This window comes from Heliangelus exortis, chromosome 1, assembly GCF_036169615.1.
Source record: "Heliangelus exortis chromosome 1, bHelExo1.hap1, whole genome shotgun sequence".
NCBI classification, from domain to species: Eukaryota; Metazoa; Chordata; class Aves; order Apodiformes; family Trochilidae; genus Heliangelus; species Heliangelus exortis.
In genome coordinates, this window is record NC_092422.1 from 105,622,133 (window position 1) to 105,636,060 (window position 13,928).

A 13,928-nucleotide genomic window follows, 5' to 3' on the forward strand; every position below is an offset into this window, starting at 1 on the left:
GTGTTTGGATTATATTTGCCTTACAATTTTAATTTGACTCTGGGGAGACGGCAGAGTGTGTCATATCAGGTTTTTTCTTCTCATTTTTTTGGAAAGTTTTTTGTACAAGCATGTTTTCATGTATTTAAAATACTGGGAGTTAAAATATTGTTATCTATATGACAGTGTTTACATACCTCATATTATCTCTCATAATGGCAAGTTAAAAAGTCACCATGCTAAGAAACATGCCAGTATTTTTAGGGATATCTAGACTACTTAGAAATATGCTTTTTGAATTTTGATTTTAAAAATCTCTTTTGGTTATCTTGAATGGAATTCTTCTCAAGAAATACACCAACTCATGTAATTGTTTTTAAAATACAAAAATAAACACGAGGCACAGGAGAAGAGAACTGCAGACACTGGAAATGATCACACTTACGGGTACATGCCATAGTTGGTGGGTCCTTTTCAGCTCTGAAGTAACCTTTCTCACACTGACAGACAGAAGTTGCTTCTACGTAAGTCAAACTGTGTGGAGGGCACTTGGAGCACTTAATATTTCCAGCAAATGCTTTATAGAATCCAGGCCTGCAAGCTGCAAAACAAGAAAATAAGTTTCATTATTAAAAACAAGTTTTGGTCATAAGTCAAATCTGTTCCATGCAGTTATAATGCACCTTCTTTCCTTTCCAACCAAAATATATTTGCTTTTTTGATCATACAACTCTTCACAGTTTTCATTTTTGTATATGGACTTAAAAAAACTAAAAATCTGTTCCTGGTATACAATGAGAAATCATTAAGCTTCCAAAGTTGCACAGTCCTCACTGATGCTTGAAATGATTACCTAGACAACTTCAGTAATATCACTCAACAAAAGCACATCTGTTTTTTACATAGGTTCTGTTAATAAGAAAGACTGAGATAACTTCTTCTCCACTAAAGCTATTTACATGGCTTCTTTATTTAAGTAACAGAGACTTGCAAAGCTCAACATGTTTACTCTCAGAACACCTTGATGAGACAAGAATTACATCCCTATATATTCATATAGGGGAAGAAGCAATGGTTAGAGCTCACCTCACCCCTAGTTACTTGAAGCAAATGAAAAAGAAACTCCAACATGTATAAACTGTACAGACTCATATTCCTTCTGTATCCTCCAGTAGCACAATGGAAACAATTTCTATGTACGTATTTTCAAAAATCCATGTGGCTTTTTCTCATTTTGACATATTTAAGACAATTTTGTCTACATTGCTAGAGAAACCAGACAGAAATAATTCTTCTTTTTGCAAGAAGATGAAATAATGATATTAAAATGAGGATTTCTTTGAAAAGTACCCAAAAGTATGCATTTTATGTATCCACTATCAGTTCATACCGGTTTATTAAAAAGTATTAACTCTTAGATATCATATACAGATATGACTTTTGCTTCTGATTCCAAAGAACTTGCATGATATAAAAGCAGCTTCATTAGTAGATGAGGAAAAAGGAATGAGAAGATGGGACTGGAAAAGATAACAGCTGATTGCCTATCACATTCCAAGACACAACTTTTCAATTGTTATTTTAAGACCTTAATTTTGACTCAACAATTTCAGCAGTTCTTTTCCCATTGTGTTCCTCAGACTTTGCTGAATAGGCATTAGGAAGGAATCCTGCCCTGCTGCCACTGGCAGAGGAAAAAAGAGGAAAAAGAAAAAAAAAAAAAAAAAAAAGCATTTCTGGTTTTAGAAATAAGAGGGGTGGGAACAGCAAGGGTTTTCAAGGGTTTTCCCTTGAAAATCACAATTGTGATTACAGTGAGCAGTACTTTTCTACCGATTGGAAAGACAGCAGGTTTGGTGCATGGAAGAAGGCAGCACTGTAGATATAGGCTGTAGGCAATGAATCCAGGAAGGCAGAAGGAAAAGAAAGGAAGAGAAGGAGGGAGGTAGAACGTAAGGCAAAGTTAGGAGAGTGTTACACTTGCTTGCATAAGAAAAGAACTCATGCCCAGATTCTGCCCTGGCATACCTAAGGATGATTATTAAATTCTTGCTTTTAAAAGCTACCTTTCATACACGTGGTTGAATACAAAGAAGTTTGTTATTACAGAGGTGGCAATTGCAGTTACAGTCTCAGTCAAAGAGAAATGAGTGCTCTTTAAAAATCCTTATTACTTCTGAAATTCATGGCTGTCAGTCTGGAATCACTCCTTCCCTGAATGACAAACCAATTTAGATCAAAAAAAAACCATAGCATTCCCTTCCAAGAGAAATATTTTGCTTAAAGTTCAAGCACTTCACTATTCCAAAATAAAACTTAAGAAACTTAATTTCGGATTTTAAAAAGTAAATGTTTTACTCTATGCTTTATGCTGTAATGTATTTAAGTCACTTATGGTTTTGATTTGGTGCATCTCTTAAAAGAACGAATATATATCCTAACGGAAAAGATTAATTTTCTCATGGGAAAAAAAAAAATTGATTAATAAGTAGATCACTTCTTTTGAATCCAGCGCAACAACATTTATCTATTAAGCCAGGTATGTACCACAAATTCTGTGGCAGAGAAAGACCAGGAAAGTTTTTCTACGACTAAGCTCATAAAGCTATTGACAACCTGTTCCCTGTCCAAATGTAGAATCACACAATCATGATTATTGAATACTTTCAAATGAAACCCAGCCAAAACAAGATATAATAACACAAGCTGAAAGCTCCCAAATGATCACAGGCTTGGCATGGCCCACCTCTCTGGATAACTCAGTTCTGATCACCAACATTCAAGGTGAAAGCAAACAAACTCTGTATCAAAATCAGTGAATATGCAGCATGAGTCTGAAATACAGTACTTCTGCTAACAGATACTGTGCTTCAGAAGGCACAATTAACAAAAACATTTGTTGAATTTACCATTTTCCACAGAAAATTTGCAAGCACTGCAGTTACTACCCAGGTTTTCAAAAGTTGTCTCAATTGCTATGATTTCAGAGATATGCCTCTCTCTGAAGAAAAGGAATTTCTGTTCCTTTGGCCTTAGGGCTCTTTGTAGAGATTAAAGCTGTATAAGACCACCATAAGCCATGTGTAGCTTACAGGCATTCCAAATAAAATTAACAGGAAAAATTTGCACTCCATTGCAATTTCTAAGTTATGCATAACTTTTTGTGAAAACTGGGTTTGTAAATGTTCTGCTATGAGACTGCAAATTGTGCTACCGCATGTAATTAACTGTGTGTGACTGCAGGTTGTGATATTAAACCATACACAAACCCTAACTGGTGTATTCAACTTTAGAGTCCTAAAGTCACACATCTAAAATAAAGATTAGTATATGAGCAAAGGGATTGATCAGTAAGCTTACTCACTTAATGCTTAATTAATGCTTAATCTTAACCAAGTTCCTCAGATTTTTACTAGCTTTCTACTATTTCTACTATTTATTCTCATCTGGAAGTTTCAAAGACACAAAGTTATTTAGTGCACAAACTACCTAACAGGAACATCAGAAACTCAGAAACTTTTAATTATAAAGGAATCGTGGTTTTGTATCTGGAGAGGGAAAAAGGGCATCTTTGCCATAAAAAACTGTATCCTATGTATTTACCTACTACAAGTAAGTTAAAATTTTGTTCCAGATATTTATATATATAGAAAGTTTCTTTTTTATGGATTGGTAAATCAGTATTTTCAGAGTGTTCCTCATAATATTTTTTCCACTCAGCTAATAGTTATTTCATCTATCATTTTCACAAACTATTTGTGCATTTGAACTTTGAAAAGCTGCTGTTGGAAAAGGCTTCTAATGATGACTATTCCAAAACCCGTAAAGCTTTGTTTTTATCTTTGTTACCACAGAGTGTTTTTTTCTAACTTCCAAATCACTGGGAGGCATTTTATTTTCTCTAATGTTATCTAACACAAGTGACTCTGTGAGTTGCTAATTATACAAACTCTATGAGATTAGACTTTTGTAAAGCCTGGGGGAAGATAATATATTGTCTTAATGCTTAATTAATTTGTATGGTATCTGAATGAACAATTCAAAGGCACTAAAGTTTTCTCCAATGAAATACCAGAGATCACGCAGAGAAGCACTGTTAATTTAATTGGCTTCATAAAAGATAACACATCTCTAAATGTGCATTACTACAGCTTTATCAGGATTTGACTATGAGGTTTCTAAACTATAGATAACTTGTAATTAATATATTTTTATTATTGAATGCTAAATATATGGCATTTGGTTTTGTTTCCATTATACATAAGATGCATAAAAGATTACAAAGATAAATTAACACTATGCAAAGCTCTGATGAACTCTTAAAGAAAGTGATTCATGGCTTGCTAGACTCCCAGTCAGGACAGAGAGGGGGAGAAGGCATTTATCAAGATGCTGACATTACATGCATAGATATTTATACAGGATGGAAAAACTATAGAGGGTCATTGTACACTTCCTGCATAAAATGAGATATAATCTTAGGTGTTCCAAGCAGATGGAATGTGTGTGGTGCAAAGCACTCCGGGAAGCTCCTCTTCCTCATGCACAACTACAAGGTCCATCCATGGCCATTACCCCTCTCAGGTGCCCAAGCAGACTTCCCTGCCAGGGCTTTGCTGTGGAGGCCCAGGGCCAGCTCAGAGGCACCACATGCCAAGGGCAGCCCCATCCCTCTGGGGCCACGGAGAAAGGCTCCCTGACAGGCTGACTCCCACCTTGGGAGCTGCTTCTAGCAGTCCCTGCCTGAGTTACAGCTCTGCTGTGGCACAGCCCTGCCCTGGCTGCCCACAGACAATGCTGAGTTCAGCCCACTTGTGGACCAACATCCCAGCCCACCACCAAAGGCCCAGAGGAGTAAAACAGGACCACCCTGGCTGTCTCCAGAGAGCCCCTGCCACCATTGGACCCCAGAGACGTGCTGGCCCCCATAGTGAGTGCTCCAGCAACCTGAGCCAATAGCTGGGTATATGTTACAGCAAGAGCAGAGAAAGCCATACTTCACTGAGCTCTGTCTGGGAAACCAGACACATTTCCAAATCCAAGGGAATGTAGCCAAAGGCTACTCTGTACAGGCCACCAGGATGATGGAGCTGATCTTGCAGCATCATTCTGTAGAATGAGGGCTTCATCTTGTGCTGGACAGGACAGTATATTTAAGAAAATTTAAATGGCCCAGTTCAGTAATTATGGTCATGAGTCCATTACTACATACTGAAGTTGTGGTCTCTTGCCAAAGAGTCTTTACTGCTCGAGACTGTTACAGCCAACAAGTTCTTTCCACGGACTGAAGGTATGTGACACAAAGTCCAGGAAATGCAAACATGGTGGTCATGAACTTTGCTACTTTTAAAAAGGGAGCATTTTCACTGCTCTATGGAAGCATGTCATTGTGAAAGAAAGGTTGATTCTGCCTTTCAGTTGTTTCAGTTTTACAACATTTGAATCACCCATCATCTAGTTAGTTGAAGGAAGGGGAGTCCAAGGGAAACTTAGGAGCAACTTTTATGTATATCGGACATTGGTCTGTGTGTGTGGGTTTTTATAGCTTGCTGAGAACTCATCAATCAAATTAAAATAGAGAACACTGCTGTCATTTACAATGAATGGCAAATACCATCATCAGTGGCTGTGGAAGCGGTGTTTCAATCTTTTGAAACACAAAATCTTCCATGCTTTTCCACCTCATACATTTTTTTTTGTTTTCTGAAACCCATTAATGAACCACAAGACTGACATCTTTCATATTTGTTATGTTCTTTTAATATATTCAAATTTTTAAGTCATCATCATCATCATAGACTCATAGAATGGCTTAGGTTGGAAGGGACCTTGGAGATCATTGATTCCAACCTCCCTGCCACAGGCATGGAATGTTTCTCAACTAGACAAGATTGCTCACAGTCTCATCCAACCTGGCTTTGAACACCTTCAGGGAGGGGGGCATCCAAAACCTCTTACCTTTCTGATATTAAAAATATATAAAAATATTATATATCACCATGACCACTACAGCACATCCTGAAGTGCCTCATTTACGTGGCTTTTAAATACCTCTAGGGCTGGTGACTCCACTACCTCCCTAGGTAGACCATTCCAGCACCTGACTAGTCTCTCAGTAGAGGCATTCTTCCTAATAAAATAGATCCTAGTTATTCTAATGCTGTGCAGAAACAAGGAAATAAAATACTACTTTAAGCAATATATATTTTGGTAAAAGTGTGTAGAAAAGACCAAAAGAGTACATAGGAAAGAATATAACACAAGTTGCACATTGCAAATTAGAAAAGACAAGAAGTCAAGATTGAATATTATAGAATTAGGACAATGAAGTTATGAGGACAACCTTTAATTGTGAGCACTATCTGATTAGGTAATCTGTTTTTCCTTTTTTCATACAAGGAGAGGAGAATCACTTTGGGACATATTCAAACTGACAGGGAGACCAGAAGGAGTTGCCAGAAATATGAGGCACCATGAAGAACCCACTGGAGGAAGACCAGTCATGAAATTACTGAACACGTTGGTTAGCTGAAACCAGAAAAATAAAAGACATCATATATCAAGAAAATAAGGCTCTAGCTTGGTATATTTCCTCCAGATTGTAAGGAGGTGATGACAGACTAAATTTCCTTTTCTGTTTGCAGGAAATTTATATTTCTCTGTGTTTCGGTATGCACTTAAATAAAACTGTGTTTGTATGCTCCAGTCAATTTCTTCTCTTGCCAATACCTTATACTCTCTAGTATTTCTATTCTGGGAGTTGGAGAACAGATAAAAACATTACTCAAACCCTTAACTTTAGAGAGGAATAAGGGAAAAGAAATATGACTACATAATGAAGAAAGGTAAATGAAATTAATTCTTCTTTTTCCTTGTGATAATTCTTTTTTTATCCAGTGACTTATTTTCTGTCATTCCCATATTTCCCATATTTTAATATTCTGTACAGCTTGTTTATTAAAATGATTAGAAGAAATGACAAAAGAGAGAATTGATACACATCAAACAGTATTTTCAGTTCACATCAATGCAGTTTTTCTCTCTATAAAATGTTACAATACAACAACTTGAGCAATTATTCAGGTCACACACCATCTTTTTAAAGAATCTGTGGTTTATCAAACAAATTCATGCAGACAAGAAGAACAGTCAATGATATTAACTTTATCACTGCCTGTCATAGTAGATATAATTCAATAGCTCATCAAAGAGCTGTGATCTGTATTATGTAGCACAAATGAATCCTTCTTAAGTACTTCTTAAGGTGCTTTGTCAGCTACTTCTCCACAACTTTTAAGTTGGCAACAGAAGACTTCCAAGAACAACAAAAAGAAACACCTTGATTGCCATTGAGGTGACTCAAATAACTTTTGCAGTGTGGAACTTATTAAACTTCACTTTTTGCATACAAAGCAATATTTACTTAATGACTTAAGGTTTTTTTCGTATTGCTGCTGGACACTACCATTGCCAGTAATCCCTCCAGTAATGGAAGGATTTTTTAGGTTCTGGGAGATCGACAGTCTGTCTGTATTCTGGCTTCTCCTTAATTTACAGCAAGAAGACAAGTGACACTGCAGGTATAATATATAACTGGTGTTCTTTGGTAATCACCAGTAGAATGATACTTTCAGAGGATGCCTATCCATTGTATTTATTACCTTATAGATTTGCCCTGTAGGTAATCAGGACATATAAACCAATATTCTATATTGGTAACCTCTTTTTTAAAACATCTTTATGAAGGACTCACTTTAGTATTTTCAAAAAGGTAAAAAAAGACTATTCTAAACACTTTCATAGTGACTAGGAAGTTTAAATATTTATGTACTACTCAAATAAAGAGATGCAAACTGTTTTCAATACTAAAAAAACATTGTGTTTCACTTAAGTCAGAACTAGCTGAATTATTTTTTTCTGAAACTAAGTAAATGAAATCTATAACTGCAACAGGGAAATGTAGGTAAGAATGTTTCTGCATGAACAATACAAAATTGGCAAAATTATAAGCAGCTGAAAAGAACATATTTGATTGAAAATATCAAGCCTTGAAACTATAGATCAAGACTGTAACCATAAAAATAAAAGCCATTCATAAAACACGCTACACTGCTTTACAGGATGTCTGTGACCTTTTAAAATTACCCCTTAATTTTATATTAAACATATTTTGTAAATTGTACTGATGAGTCAATACAGTTAATTTTTTAGAGGAAGTTGCTACATTGCAACTTCAACTTATTTTGTGTGTGCTTAGCTCAGGTATACTTTTCTAAAGGGGAACCTAGAGATGACTGCAGTTTAATTTTTTTTAGATCCTTTTATGCATGCCTGTATAAACTCCAACAGCAGAAAACAAACTCAGGCTCAATTAAAAAAAAAAAAAAAACAACAACAAAAAAAACAACAGTTTTTGTGCCACATAGATATATCTGGAAGGAATCAGTTATTATCCTCTGCCTAGTGAAAATGTGTCAGTGATTTGAAAGAAAGTTTCTGGCATCTGAGTAAATTAAAAAGGCTGCTGAGGTGAAATCCAGAATGGGAAGTTTCCTGTTTTTAACTGCACAGAGCCCGTGCTATGCCATCACCACAGTGCTGCATCATCAGGAGGAACAGGCATTAAGAAAAACACACATGACCTTTACAAACTTTGGCTTAAAATTTTCAAGAGGGCCCACCAAAGCTGCTTCACTATTTATAGTGGCAATAATCTCCAACTCTTCCATGCACTGAAAACCTATGTGCCTAAATGTACTGTAACCATACTGTTTGTGGCCATAAAGATCTCTTGTTAATTGTTAAAGGTGGTGAAGGCAGAATCTCGCCTCCAGCTTCCATAGATGTGGTTGAACTCTGTGAATAGATTCTGGCAGAGACACTCATGCTGGAAGCCCTTGCCTGGCCTGCTGTCTTGTGTTGTCTCAAAAGCCCCAGTAATACACAGGCTGGCTGTTCTAGCCACAGAAGAAAAATGCACTATGGTTATATTTGTGGAATTGGGAAAAACAAAAAGTGAAGGTGTCTCACAGTTATGGCATGGGATGGAAATGGCTGGAGCACTGGGGTACTTTATTAGTGATGGAAGAAAAGAGACAAAGAATGAACCTTTCTGAAGAGGCAAGCAACCATTTTTTACTGATTTGTGTTGCTGATTCTGTTGTGGGGATCCCTGAAATCTAGTTAATTACATGAGGTGGAACTACACATAGCCAAATGCACTGCTCCATACCCAAACTAGTTATTCTGTCAATATTTTATGGACTGACCCCAAAGAAAGTATACAATTAGACAAACTTCATAAATCTTTAAAGGAGATTGTATAAATACGGTTTCCTATGCTACACAATTTTTAAAGGAACATCCCAGAGTTTTAAGAAGATAGTAAACAAAGGAAATTATTTAGGCTAATTAAGTCACACAAAAGAAATGGTAATCAAGGAACATGTCAGACACAAAAAAGAAGGAAAGTAATTTCCTGCAATATACTAGTGCATTCTCCTGGGATGAGGAAGGACTGCAGAAAAAGAATGGAATTTTGCATCCACAAAGAGCCATCTCCAGCAACTCCATTAACCAACTTAAAATTAACTAGAAAAGGAGAAGTGCAACCCTGAGAACACTTCCACTTCCTGAAAACCAAAACACTAGATAAGCAGCTGTAATAGTCAACACCTCAGCATCTTCATTGCATTGTATCTCTAGAGCAGAAGTTTTCCTCTACTCAGCTGCCCTGGCTCAGTTAGGAACTCATATCACAAAGGACCAAAAAAGGCTGAGAATACTTCAGGAGCCAATACGAGTCATGAAAGGTCACTGACACGTGTGAAAATAGCAGAGAGAATGCTTGAATCTCCAGGTAAACTTTAATAACCTCTACTGAACATATTCAGTTCACTGTACATGCACAAGCTGAGGCCAACAGGAAGACTGTGCAGTGTAAAGCAAGTGGAGCATATTTACTCATATGCAATACATGTTGCAGTGGCATGTCCCTCCTTGCATTTTTGAGGAGGACAGAGTCTCTAGTATGTTTCTTTACCACTAGAAAAAAAAAAAAAAAAAAGAATTTGAGATTTCCTGCTTCAGTCCTCAGATGTCAAATTGCTTTTCATAAAGAAAAGCTGAAATAGGGGTTAGGCTACATTTGTAACTGGAAGAGTCTATACTGGAGGTATAAGGCAGAAGTGTAATAAGTTTTTCAACACTGTAGTGAACAATACAAAAGAGAATTCTGGAAAACAGGGTAAGAAATATTATTTATAATAACTGTGGAAGGAATCTGTGTTTGTTGGCTTTTCTCATCATTTCCTGAGGAACTGGTGTCCAATTTAGAAGACTGTGAAGGCCTGTTCTCACAGAAACTTTTACACTCTTCTGTAGAGTTGAGGACTCTCTGGACCTTACCAGAAGACACTACAAACAGACTTGGACTATATGAAGTATTACTTTCTGCAAGAGCAAAAGATGTGGCAACTAATTCATTTGCTTTACAGAAGCTTCTTTTGGGAGCAGTTTTTCTAAAGTGGAAAGTTACCAACTTTTGTCAAGAACCCAAACTTCCATCCTGCTAGCTGTTGCAATGACATTTGTTGGCTGGCACTATGTCAGTACGAATAGTAAGTTACCAGCACACTTCTCAAATAATTAATGGCACTTGGCTTTATGCCTCAGAGCACATTCAAGGTGTATGTTGAAAGCCTACTAAAACTCTCCCTGACATGACTTATTACTTTATTATAAAACCGTAGAACAGCTTTCTAGAGAAGGCACACCTTGAAGGAATGTAATATTCTTACAGGCAGTTATTAACAATAAAAATCTGAAGAATAGTGCAGTCACTATTTGCAAGGATACCATTTCTTGTTATGGCCTTGTAAGACTATAGTTGTTAATGATTTGAGACCTCAATGCTCTTTTTTTTTTTTGGTTCACAACTTTCACAAGATTAATTCCTTTTAAAATAAATCAGCTAAAGCTATGTGAGGTTTTTCTTTCCTTCTCTGTGTTAACTGTCTCTTTTACACTATTATTATTAGCAAGAAATCATAGCAATGAGAATATAATCTAACCTACTTTAAGAAATTTTTTATAACATCCAATTTTTAAAAGGAGAAGGTTAAAAATATGGCTACATTTTAAATTATGGTTACCAAGACTGTACAGTCAAGTAGGTACTTATATGAGCAATTTCTTTAAATCTCTGCTTTATTTGCACATACAAGTCAGGAGTTTATGCACACAAACAAAATTACTGTAATAATGAGGAATACATAAATGCCTAGAAACAGATAATTGTTTAGCTGTACAATTTCTGATTCAAAAAAATGCTAAAATGTTCTTACAACAATGGGCATTTCATCTTTAAGACAGAATCCTTTCTCATGTGTTTGTAGAAAAAACTCACAAGCTTGATTTTCCAACACACCAAACATGACTAGTGCCTCCCAGTCTCTTTGAGATCTGATTTGCCATATTCAGTAATACTGGAAGCAAATCTCTCCTACTTCTTCAGGAACCAAATGCTGTTTTCTATTGTATTATCCCTGAGTGCCTCCAATCTCAGAGAAAAATAATCTTGGTTATTTATAATTATTTTAAACACATCTTTCTATCTTCTACATTTCTCTACCAAGTATTATGTGATTTTATTCTAGTCTATCATTCTTGAAAGGCATGGAGTAACACAATTTTTTACTTTTCAATGAAGTCACATTTAATGTTAGTAATGTACACAATATTCAAATACTGATCACCAATCTGTCTGTTAAGGTATCACACAGAATTCATTTAACAAAGCTTACCAATTTGTAGTGCATACATTATAATATTCTCCATCCCTTTAAATTTCGAGTTTACATCCATACATAGTACAAGCAGATGGAATTTTAGACTAGAACAAGTGTAGGTTGTGCTTTGTTTCTGGTTTTGGTTTGTTTATTTATTGCACAAGTGGTGTCTGCCTATAAAGTACAGGCACTTCTAATGATAGATTCTGCACTCAGAAACTTCACTGGCCATACTGCTATTGATTTTAACATAAAAAGTCTTTATTTTTGTGTTATCAAGTATAACTGGCACTCTTTCAGAAAACCGTTCCTTAATTACAATTAATGATCAGGGTAAGAGCAACTAAATTCAGCTATTGCTCACCTCAATAACAATTAGTTTTCCCGTGTCTCAGTTTCAGCCACTTTTGCCATGGAAGCAACACACAAGATTGTGTAATTAGTCCACTCAGGCTTTGTGTGTTGTTTCTCTTTCCCCAGCATACATGTAGAACCACTTGTAGTACTTAGCCTCAAATTATAATAACTGAATTGCACTTTCATATGTACAGACACATTTATGACTATCCCCACTGAATACACTGCATGTTGCTTTCTCTACAGCAAGAATACTAACTATAGAGTAATGAAAATCAGTATTTAAGTGAAGCCTTGGATTTATGTAACACCTCCAACCTCTTCTTACCAATGAATGACAGATAAGCAAACAATACTGAACTGTTTTATCAGAAACAGTCAATTCAGTAAAAACCTTCATGCCTTAGTTTTGTGTTTTCATAAAGTATATACTGAAACTTACAAATTATTACTAGTAGTAGAGGCCAATGGCAGAGAGTAGTTTAGCATAGACAGATAAATAGTAACATTAAAAGGAGAAGAAATAATAAAATACAGCCTTTTGTTCAATAAATCTTTTTCAGTTCAGTCACATATTTCAATAAATATTTCATATTTCAATCCCCTTCACAGGGGATGCATGCATTTCTATTTTGTTATTCCTGGTAATATATGATATTGAAATGGAGCTAGGTCAGCAGAAAAATTGCCCCAAGTAGTCTTGACATCACCATTCTTGTATGAATTTCATAACGAAATATGGCAAACTTCTCCAAACCCACCATCACTGCCATACTTCAATTTATATGAATTTCAGTATATAGCCAATGCCCTGATAACCCAAGGGAACTGTCTCAAATAATCCTCTACTGGCCTTATAAGACAGGAATGGCTAAATCTTTTGGTGATGTGAATCCAACCCCATTTTAATAAAACAGAAGACATGACAGTGCCCTTCAGCAGAATAGGGTTTCCAATTTGTCTTTCACCAAGGTAGTTATGTGGAATGTATCTTCAAGCCTTTTGTCTAGAATATTTCACATAATTGGTGACAAGTATCAGAGTTAAGCAGTATTTCTACTAAACAAAATAGTACATTTCACAGGGATCTCACAGAGAGGATCCATGATTTTATTACGAATATGCAAATAATCAAGTTGATGTGAAACTTCTCTCCAATCAGACTTCTGGTATGATAGAGAAATTTGAGCTTAAGAACAAATGTAAGTATAAAAACTTATTGTTCCTAAAATCTCTTTCCCAGGTTTCTCAGGAAGTACCAGTACTTATTTCTAGTATTCAACTATATTTGATGCACATTGCTTTCCAAATGAAATAAAAATCATTATTCCCATCCTCAAAAATTCCTCACTAAAACCTTAAGCTTAGAGAAGTCAAATGTGACTTTGTTCAAGGTCTTATACCAAGGTTGTAGCACAGATAAGGTTGCTGAGGTAATTATCCTGACCAGAGGTGCAAGGCCCTGGTGAGTTACAGGCCAGACAGAGATGTAGCTACATAACTGGAGAGCCAAACACCACAGAACAGGAATCAGCAACAATGGGTCAGCCAGAAACTGAGTACTTCTAATTTTTCTGTTGTTTTGGGCTTTTTTCTTTTTAGTTTGGCACTTCCACATAGTGGAAAGCAGACAATAACAATCAGACATGTATTTGCCATACTTGACATTTAGCTACAGATTGTTATTTAAAGGCACCTTGGTAAAGTTCTGGCAACAGTCAAATAGGATTGTGCAGCTGTGGTATCCTGCTATTTTAAATATGTAAATTTACACAACAGTTTTAATTCTAAGAAAATATATTT

At 35.9% G+C, this 13,928-nt stretch overlaps 1 protein-coding gene across 2 annotated transcripts in view; it reads right to left on the reverse strand.

Annotated features, from left to right (window-relative positions):
- The window catches only part of EPHA6 (EPH receptor A6), a 445,064-nt gene that overhangs the window by 223,915 nt on the left and 207,221 nt on the right, over positions 1 to 13,928 (reverse strand). For both annotated transcript variants that reach the window (XM_071756858.1, XM_071756850.1), the window contains exon 4: positions 425 to 580. In XM_071756858.1, coding sequence (XP_071612959.1) covers positions 425 to 580 — 156 coding nt within the window. The remainder of the gene's footprint in view (positions 1 to 424; positions 581 to 13,928) is intronic.